The sequence below is a fragment of the Mus pahari genome, chromosome 13 (assembly GCF_900095145.1).
Source record: "Mus pahari chromosome 13, PAHARI_EIJ_v1.1, whole genome shotgun sequence".
NCBI lineage: Eukaryota > Metazoa > Chordata > Mammalia > Rodentia > Muridae > Mus > Mus pahari.
The window spans coordinates 7265600-7275870 of record NC_034602.1 but is presented as its reverse complement, the minus strand read 5'-3'; the positions used below and the strand labels follow the sequence as shown (position 1 = coordinate 7275870).

At 37.1% G+C, this 10271-nt stretch overlaps 1 protein-coding gene and 1 pseudogene across 5 annotated transcripts in view; one reads left to right on the top strand and one right to left on the bottom strand.

Moving 5' to 3' along the window:
- The window catches only part of Usp34 (ubiquitin specific peptidase 34), a 194576-nt gene that overhangs the window by 101606 nt on the left and 82699 nt on the right, over positions 1-10271 (top strand). For all 5 annotated transcript variants that reach the window (XM_029544913.1, XM_021210274.1, XM_029544912.1 and 2 more), the window contains 3 exons: positions 701-823; positions 954-1037; positions 3075-3161. In XM_029544913.1, the coding sequence (XP_029400773.1) occupies positions 701-823; positions 954-1037; positions 3075-3161 (294 nt within the window). The remainder of the gene's footprint in view (positions 1-700; positions 824-953; positions 1038-3074; positions 3162-10271) is intronic.
- LOC110330264 lies at positions 6377-6690 on the bottom strand (annotated as a pseudogene).

The window sequence follows — 10271 nt, the reverse complement described above, 5'->3', positions numbered from 1 at the left end:
TTTTTTTTTTTTTAAAGATTTATTTATTTATTATATGTAAGTACACTGTAGCTGTCTTCAGACACTCCAGAAGAGGGAGTCAGATCTCATTACAGGTGGTTGCTGGTAATTGAACCTTTTGGAAGAGCAGTCAGTGCTCTTAACCACTGAGCTATCTCTCCAGACCTCCCCAAGAATGCTTTTAAAAGCTACACAACAAGGAGTTTCTTCAAGGAAGATCTATTGGAAGACTTGTATGTAATGAATAAAAAAGCAAACGGCTTATTGTTACATACCACTAACTTTCTGATTTGCCACACTATCATATGAGTTCAGAACATCTCACTTCTTAAATTCCTTGAATTGAAAAAAGATTGGCTCTAGAATGTGGTTCGTGATCACTTTAGTAATAACATTTCAAAGCTACATATTACGCAAGCATTAGTTCATATATTGATCGCAGAGACTGCAATTTCTAATTTAATTATTTTTCTGTGCTTTTTTGATAAAATCTTTAATTTTAACACTATTTAATGAATGGTTTGTACTTTAAACATGCTGCCAGTACCATTTCTGATCCTTTTTGTCTAAGATTTTGATGTTTTTATAGTGTGCAGTATCTGTGTTTCATGCTAGTATTCATTTTTACGAGTTTTAGGACTTCAAAGAATTATCTAGAAAGTTGTCTTGCTAAGCCTGTTTTTCTTTTTTGTAATTTAAGAGCAATGATGGACTTAATTGGAAGGAACTTCTCAAAATTAAGAGTGCTCATAAGTTGTTATATGCTCTTGAGATTATTGAAGCACTAGGAAAACCTAACAGAAGAATAAGAAGAGAGTCAACGGTAATTACAGATCACTATTATCATTAAAGACTTTACTCTTCCAGAATTCTAAATCATACTGTTATTTCATTCTAGAATATTATTTTCTCTTCATAACCTCCCTTATTTATATTTTTTCCCTTCCTCACAGGGAAGTTACAGTGATCTTTATCCAGATTCTGATGATTCAAGTGAAGATCAAGTGGAAAATAGTAAAAATTCCTGGACTTGCAAGGTTTGATGATAATTGTTTTGTAAAAGATTGAGGAAAGTACTTTTCGGGTTCTATAAGTCATTATCTTGAGGATTTTTACAAGATTGATTTTAGTTTTATGTTTTTGAGTGTTTGCTTGCATATATGTAGTGCTGTGGAAGCCAATTGAAGGCTCTCCATATCCCCGTGAACTGGAGTTAACAGATGAATATAACCCTTTCTGTAGGAAAGTCCCTTTTTACTGAGTCCCTTGCAATAGCAATATGTACTCTTAATAACTGAGCCTCCGAGGCAGGCAGAGAGTTAGTTGCTCAGTGGGGAATGGTAGCATGTGAGTGCATGTGTGTGTGAATGACTGAACATAATGTAAGGCAGACAGGAAGCTTTCAATCCGCTTGAGGGATCTTGGAGACTTCTAGGTCGTGACCTCTGAATAGTCAGCGGATGTTCCAGGGAAAGGGAGATGGGAGATAGCAGCTGCCCACTCAAATGCAGTCTGTCTTTGTGCTTCACATGAGCCAGCTTCATGGTCTTCTGCTTGAAGAGGGTGGGGGCTGTTAAAAGCCAAAGTTAACTGAGATAGCAAGGGAAGTCGCCAGCAGTGAGGCCTGGAAGTACTGAGGTGATGAGCACCTGTAATCAGAGCCTAATGCTCTTAGACTCCTGAGCCCCACCCAGCAGGAGAAACTCAAAAGTAAGGGCCAATGTCCAGGGTTGTTGTAACTGGTCTCCAATGGCCAGAAAACATATACAACAAGGGAGGGTGTACCTGTGGTCTAGTTGAAGAAACCATTGATGATGTCCATGTGTGCAAAAATGTTGGTAGCAGATGCCAGTTGTGCTGCTGGGACCCAAAATGAGAAGTTCATTATTGGTGAAGCTTCAGGTGACAACCTGTGGTAGTTCATTTCCATGGTCAGGTTGGTTGGATTTAGGATCACCCAGGAAACATAGTCCTTAGCCTGCATGTGAGAGGGTTTCCAAAGAGGCTGTGATGAGAATGAAAGACTTACCACAGGTGTGTGACACACTCCCATAGACTGGGGACTGAACTGAAGAACAATGTAAAAGGGGGAGAGCCAGGGAGTATTTGTTTCTGCCTACTTCCTGACTACAAATCTAATGGGACTGGCCACCTCCTGTCCCCACTGCTGTGCCTTCTGTAGGAGAGAAAGAGGTGGGAGAGAGGGAGAGGGAGAATGAGAATGAATGAGAATGTGAGAATATGCTTAGAGGCCAGTGGCTATCCTCTTGTCAACCTTACACATCCTATGAGACAGGGTCTCATTGGCTTTGAACTCATCAGTTAAGCTGACAGGTCAGCAAACCCTAGGTATACTTTTGTCTCAGTCTCCCCAGTGCCGTGGTCAAAAGCACTTAACATTGTGTTTTTAGATGGGTTTTAAGAGTTGAATTTAGTTCTATGCTTACAAGGTAAGTGTTTTACTGAGTGACCTATGTTTGTCTTTAATTCTGACATATTTACTCTTAAAGTGTAGGTGAAAAATTACATTTTTACCATATATGATAGTGATGTTAAGTAAGATTATTTAATGCTCTGTTTCTCCTCATTTTGAGTCTAATTTTTTTTTAGTAGCAGTGTCCATCCCATGCTACTGTCAGCATTATCTCCTCGTCCTCTCATACACATTGAAATTGGGACATCTTAGTATCTGAGATTACATTGGTAAAGTTTGAAGTCATGCTCATAAACTATAACAAGACTTTTAAAAATAATTTCTGAAAATATTTTATAAAAAAATTACTTTTAGCTAGGAGGTGGTGGTCCACACCTTTAATCCCAGCACTTAGGAGGCAGAGGCAGGTGGATCTTTGAGTTCAAGACCAGCCTGGTCTTCAGAGTGAGTTCTAGAATAGTCAGAGCTACACAGAGAAACCCTGTCTCACTACCCCTGCTAAGTTAATTTTTTATTTATAGACAGTGATTTAAAAAAAAAACCCACAAGATTTTTATAAATGCTTGCTTACTAAATCAACAAAACATCATCATTATTCCATATAATTTCTTCCTCTCTTTACTCTCTAAATTGCTTACAGTTTGTTGCTGCTGGCGGGCTTCAGCAGTTACTAGAAATTTTTAATTCTGCGATTCTAGAGCCTAAAGAGCAAGAATCATGGACTGTGGTAAGTGAACTCATTTATCTTGATTAATTATAGTTGTTACCTTATTTCAGTCACTTCTGTTTCATTGGCAACATAACTCACTACATACTTGGTTTAGTTAACTAAGACATACAGTAGAAAGGAAAAGTTTTGGTAAATTGATATAGATTGAAATTATATAACTGAGTGAAGCAAAGTGGGGGAGGTTATTTTTGGTATATGAAGATGACTTAGAGGCTAAAGGCACTTACCATGCAAGCCTGATGAACTCATGCATGGAACAGAAGAAAGAACGAACTTCCACAGAGTTATCTTCTGACCTTTACATATCATTGCCCACCTCTATTCCCTGCGTGTACACACACACACACACACACACACACACACGTGTATACACATATACACACATAGTTTAATATAAGCTGTTTCGGTTTTGTTGTTCTTTTGTTTATTTTTGTTTTGTTCGTTTTTTGTGATGGGGTTTCTTTTAGTAGCCCTGGCTATTATCAAACTCACTCTATAAACAAGGCTTGCATTAAACTCACAGAGGTTGCCTGCTTTTGTCTCCAGAGTGCTGGAATTAAAGGTACCAGTACCGCCCTGCTATATTATTTTTAACATACTTGACATAAGTGCTAAAGTTAATTATTCAGAAATATTACAAGTTCATGAACAATTACTTCTATGGTTCTGAAAAAAATCACTTATTAGTGTTTATATAGTTTTAAAATTTTTTTTGCTTCTTGCGGTGTGCTGTTTGTCTTTTAGTCAGGGTCTCCCTGTGTCTCCAGGCTGTACTAACTCTACTCTCCCTGAGCTGGTCTCAGAGTTTTCGTCTTCCTGTCTTGGCTTCCTGAGTGCTGACTGAGATTACACTTGTGCTACCATGCCAACCATGGCTTGCTTTTTAAAGGTCGTTCAGGCTGGGTGGATTAGCCCACATGGTTACTTGCAATACTCAAGAGGCAGAGCCAGGCAGATTTTTTAGTTCAAAGCCAGCTTGGTCTACAGAAAAAAGTTCCAGGACAACCAGAGCTACAACGATGAAACCCTGTATCTAAGTTTAAAAAAAAAAGTCAATTAAAGGTGGTTTATTTACATATGTGTGCTAACTTGATGGATGTATCACTAGTGATTAAATGTAATATTTTAACAGTGACTTCGATCTTAGCAAATGAGTACCTTTTGCTTCGACTAATTCTGCTTTTATAGCAATTGTGCACAAAAAGTATTTCTAGACCATACTAATTTGTTTGCCATGGCATCAAGAAACTGAGGATAATAAACCTTTTTGTTTTAATAATAATTAGAAGTTTCACTAGTTCTTTCTGCAATATTTTGCATAAATATTTTTCTCTCAAAAAAAAAAACCTGAAAAAAACCTTACTATGTTACTTTTATGAAGTTAAAGTAACATTGCTTTAATATTAGGTAAAGAAAGTTGCTAGTGCAATATTCACAACATTTAATGATTTATGTAATAATGCTGTCAATCTTTTGAATAGGTGTATATACACACACATTTGTGATTGTACATATTTTTATACCTTTTCAAATACCTTTTCAGTTAGGCTGGAAGAAATTTATCAGTTGATGAGTATTTGTAATGTTTCCACATTGAGTATGTGTAATGTTATCAATATGTTCCTGTGAATTGGGCCAACTTGGGTGTATACTTACGAGTTTTAATTGCTGGGTTTAGTAATAGTTGTGTTTAACTTTTTTGTTTTGTTTTGTTTTTGTTTTTTTGAGACAGGGTTTTACTATATAGCCCTGACTGTCCTGGAAATCACTAGAACTCAGAAATCTGCCTGCCTCTGCCTCCCAAGTGCTGGGGTTAAAGGCATGCACCACCATCGCCCAGCCGTGTTTAACATTTTAAGAATCAGCCAAACAGGTCTACCATTTATATTCCAATCAGCTTTGTATATCCTAGTTTCCACACAAAGGTCATTTACTACCTTTGAGATTCTAACCAGTCTAGGTCTGGTGATATTGAATGTTCTCATGTTTTTGATTTATATTATCCTGATAAACAGTATGATTAAAGAGCTTTCTTTCTATGTGCATTTTGGTCATTTTCTTAGTCAGGGTTTTACTGCTGTGAACAGATACCATAACCAAGGCAGCTGTTATAAAGACAACATCTAATTGGGGCTGCCTTATAGGTTCAGAGGTTCAGTTCGTTATCATCAATGCAGGAACATGGCAGCTTCCAGGCAGGTATGTTACAGGAGGAGCTGAGAGTTCGACATCTTCACCTGAAGGCTGCTAGCAGAATACTGCCTTCCAGGGAGCAAAACATCTAAAACCTATACGCACAGTGGCACACCTCTCCAATAAGGCCATACTCTAATAGTGCTCCTCCCTGGGCCGAGCATATACAGGTCATCACAGTCATCTTCTATCTCATTTGCATACATGTCATTTCAGGTCTATTGAATGCTTTTTTTTGTTTGGTTGGTTTTTTTTTAACTCTTTCACAACAGATTTTATTGGTAGAGGAGCAGAGTACAGACATTCCAATTCTTATCACACGTACCCAAAAAGAGCCATATACTGTGTTCACGTACCCAAACTCTGAAGTCACATTGTGTTCATGTACACAAATAAAGAGCTACATATTATTTTTCTTTGAACTTGTTCCAGTGATGTTCCAGCCTCAAACTGGGCAAATTTCCCTAAGACCTCTCATAAGAATCAATATTATCCTCAGTTCCACCAATTCACAATTTTACACCACACACAGAACATTCTCAGAGTTTCTGTCTTTCATAGCACATTATCACAACTGTTAGGAAAATGGACTGCCATGACCAGACATCACAGTTCTTGACAGGGCAAGGACTGACTGGCTTTCTTACAAAATGGTTCTACTAGAAACATGGGACAGGATAGAACTGAAAATATTCTAGACACAAATGCACGACTTTGTATTATAGGATATAAAACTAGCCCCATCTATGGAATGTTATGATGACCCCCGAGACAGTCACAGCCTCTCCTGATTCAGTATCCTGCCTATTTTCTGGTTGTACCAAAAAATAACCAGCAAATGATTTAACCTCTTTAAAAAACCATTTACACTTTAAAAATGGGATGAGGTGGGATCCCTTCACCTTTTAAAAATTTTTCTAGAGCTACTAAAAAACTCGCATTTACAAAGTAGTTGATAAAAATATTCCTCTGGATTGTACAAGAAGGGAGGCGGGACCACTGACAGTTGTGATGAATGCTTAGTCGGACTTAGCTTCTTTCTCTTCTTCAGAGGCTGGACTCTGGTTTTGCGTCTCTCCATTTTCTGCAGGCAGACCTGTGTTTTGCTGGTTAGCCACGTCAGCCTGCTTGCCCTGCTTGCCCTTCGCACCCCTCTTTCCTTTTATCTGCACTTCTTTGTCTGATGCTTTATCTTTTCCCGTGGCCTTTTTCGGCTTCGCGTCCACCTTGGTAGGGGTGGGTTTGGCCGACAGCCTCGCGGAGCAGCCTTCGCCACTCCATCCACGCTAACCTTCTTCTTGGGCATCGTGGCGGCGCGGGGTGGGAGACGCGTGCGTCGCTAGATCCGTCACCGAGGAGACTATTGTTGAGTTTTAATGTCTACTGTGTGTTATGAAGATTTATGATTGTTTTCATCTAAGTTTTCTAGTTTTTACTTGCACTTCAGGCTTTCGTTGATTTTAGGTTAATTTTAATTCATGCAATTAATAATGCAGTTATTTTTAAGAATGTTCCAATCTCAGAAGTGTCTATGCTTGTGTAATGTTCAATCATGCTAAAGATACAGAACATTTCATTACCCTGAGGTTCTGCCTTTTTTCTAAACAATTTCTCTCCCTCTTACACTTTCTCTTCTTCCCGCAAAGCAGCTCTAGGAAACTTGAACCATAAATTAAAGCTTTGGTTAATAAAAATGTATTTAACTCTGAAGCAGTACTTAAGTAATCTTTTATATTTGTCTTTGTTTCAAAATTTTTTGATGTTGAAGAATATATGTTAATAGTCAGTGAGTTTTTATCGTTGATAGTATATTTATTTCATATGACATACCAAAATTTGCTTATCTACTTGTTAATGGGCCTCTGAGGAAGCTATGGATATTTATACTATTTATACATTAGTTTTTGGGGTACATATATTTTTGGGTAAATTCCAGGAAATTAAATCACCAAATAGTAATATAAATGAAAATTTAAATTTATTCAAAGCTGCCAAACTGTTTTTCAGGTAGAGCTACTATAGAACATAAAGGGATTTCCTTACTCTACAACCTTAGTAGTAGTTGCTTTTGATGAAAAGTTAGAATTTGCAAGTTTGAAGAGCTAGCTGACTGTACAGTGTTGACTGGTTCATAGGGTGTTTGCTTGTCTTGTCTGAGTCCCAGGGGTTCATCTCCACACGTGCAAGAGCTCTTAAGACTTTTTCTTTTTTTCATCTATACATATGGTGAATGTTTTTGTTGTGCTTATTGATGGGTTTTATTGCTTATTCCTTTTAGACACGGTTCTGTTTTTTAGTTCAGGATGACCTTTAAGTTTCATTTTGCTGATTCAGCTTCCTACGTTTTGTAAACTCTATGCCTGGCTTGACAGAATCTTTTTAGAGACAGGAGATGTAAATCGGGACATAGCTGAGGATGTTCTTATACTCTGGTATTTACCTTTGTAGTGTAGTGACTGTGGGTGTGCACCTCCATATCTGTTTCATGCTGTATTGGGAATTGACCCCTGGAATTTGTGCATACTAAACAAGCACTCCACTAACTGAGCTACGTACTGAATCCTAAACAGTATTTTCCCTCATTTATTTATTCATTTTTTATTTAGTCTGTGTGTGTCACATGGTCATGCTTGTGCCTTGGCATGCTCATGGAAATCAGAGGATAACTTAAGAGTTGATTTTTCTCCTTCTCCTTTGTGGTCCTAAGGATTGAATTCAGGTCATCAGGATTGGCAGCAAGCACCTTTATGCACTGAGTCTATCCCAGCAGCCCGACAGTGTCTTTTAGCAGGTGGTTTTAATTTCACTAAAAATTGTATTTGGTTTAAGAAATATATATATATTGAAGGTCAGAATGATTTTTCCTTCTATAATCTTTCTAGTATGTGGTAGAGGTTTGTATGTATGTGTATGTTACATGCATGTGTGTCTGCTAGTAGGCTCTCTTAATGCACCTGATGTGGAGGCCAGAGGTTAACTAACTTCAGGTGTCTGTTGCTGTTCATCTTAGGTTTTGTTTGTTTGTTTGTTTTGTTTTTTAAAGACTTATGTATTATTATACATAAGTACACTGTAGCTGTCTTCAGACATTCCAGAAGTGGGCGTCAGATCTCATTACGGGTGTGGTTGTGAGCCACCATGCGGTTGCTGGGATTTGAACTCCGGACCTTTGGAAGAGTAGTCAGTGCTCTTACCCACTGAGCCATCTCGCCAGCCCCTCATCTTAGTTTTTGACTCATTGCATCTTGAACTTACTATTTCATCAAGTTAGTTGGAAAGTAAGCTGTCTGGATCCAGCATCCTCTACAGCCCGACTCCAGCTGGGTTTACTATACCATGTAATTATGTATATAGTTGCTGTATATTCTCATCAGTTATATTGATGAACATTTGAAGTTTGGTAAAATGGTATTGCTATTACTGAGGGAAGGATGCTTTATGTAGGTGTTAATGGATCCAGCCTCAGTGTTTCTTGTTTGCACAAGAAGCACTTCATTCACCAAGCCTTCTTTCTAGCTCTCTATTCTGTTTTGTAGTTCTCTTTGACATGTATAGTGTTGTTATTGCATTTTGAATTAGCTTCTGTATGTGAAAGTTAAGATTGAATTAGTTTAATTATATAGCATCTAATTTTACTAACACCATTTGTTGAAACTATTTCTCTTTATTTGAATTATATTGATGAGAATTTAAAGTTTAGTAACATGGTATTGGTATTACTGAGGGAAGGATGCTTTTTTTTCTGGTAGAGAGATGTAAGTACCACTTAGCACTGGAATCAGGAGAATAGGATGCCAAGGATTATTGTAGTGAAATTTCTGAAAATCTTCTCTTGTATGTAAGTGATATTCCAATTTACTTGTTTAAAGAAATTTTTTGAATTGTTAGTAGAATTTAAAATTCATTGTAAACTTTATTTTTCCATACTATTTATTTTACTGAATAAGTATTTATCTTAAATACATTTGTAATAAATGTTAAGATTTTCAGTTAAAATGTCCTTTGGAGTGTTTGGAATTCTGTAGTACAAAAATATCTAGCCCGGTCTACATGTCAGGTTCAGGCCAGTCAGATCTACATAGTGAGACTGAGTCTTCTGGGAAAAAGAAAAAATTAATAGTGAAGGGCAATTATATATACTAATTTATTTTGCAGTTCATATTGGTGAGTGGGATTTTTGTTGTTATTGTTCTTATTGTTGTTGTTTTGAAATGACTTTTTCCTTGACTTGTAACTCACTGTGTAAATCAAGCTGGCTTTGAACTCAAGAGATCCACCTACGTCTGCCTTCCAGGTGTATGGATTAAAGGTGTTCATGACCATGCCTGGTAACCTGTTGGTATTAGTAATAATTTTGAAAAATACATTCTTTGTAGCATATTTTCCCAAAATTCCTGTTAGCTTCTATTGATAACATTTTATAATAATTCCATGGTAAGTAAATATGTCATTTCTAATTTATTATATACATGCCCTTTAAAAAATAAAATTAGGGCTGGTGAGATGACTCAGTGGGTAAGAGCACCCGACTGCTCTTCCAAAGGACTGGAGTTCAAATCCCAGCAACCACATGGTGGCTCACAACCATCCGTAACAAGATCTGACGCCCTCTTCTGGAGTGTCTGAAGACAGCTACAGTGTACTTAAATATAATAAATAAATAAATCTTGAATAAAATAAAATAAGATAAAATTAAAGTAATAATAATAGCTTTTGAATGCAAAACTTTCCTCTTGTGTCCATGGCAAGAGTCTAGAACCTGCAATGAAAATGGTTGCCTATCAGAATGGAAAGGATACCTTAATTTTATTAATTAGCAACTTCAGCCTTGTGAATTGTATGTAGGATTGGCTGGCTGTGAGGAGAAGTCTTTTGGAGTATTTTATGTTTTTTTATTTTATTTTATTCTTTATT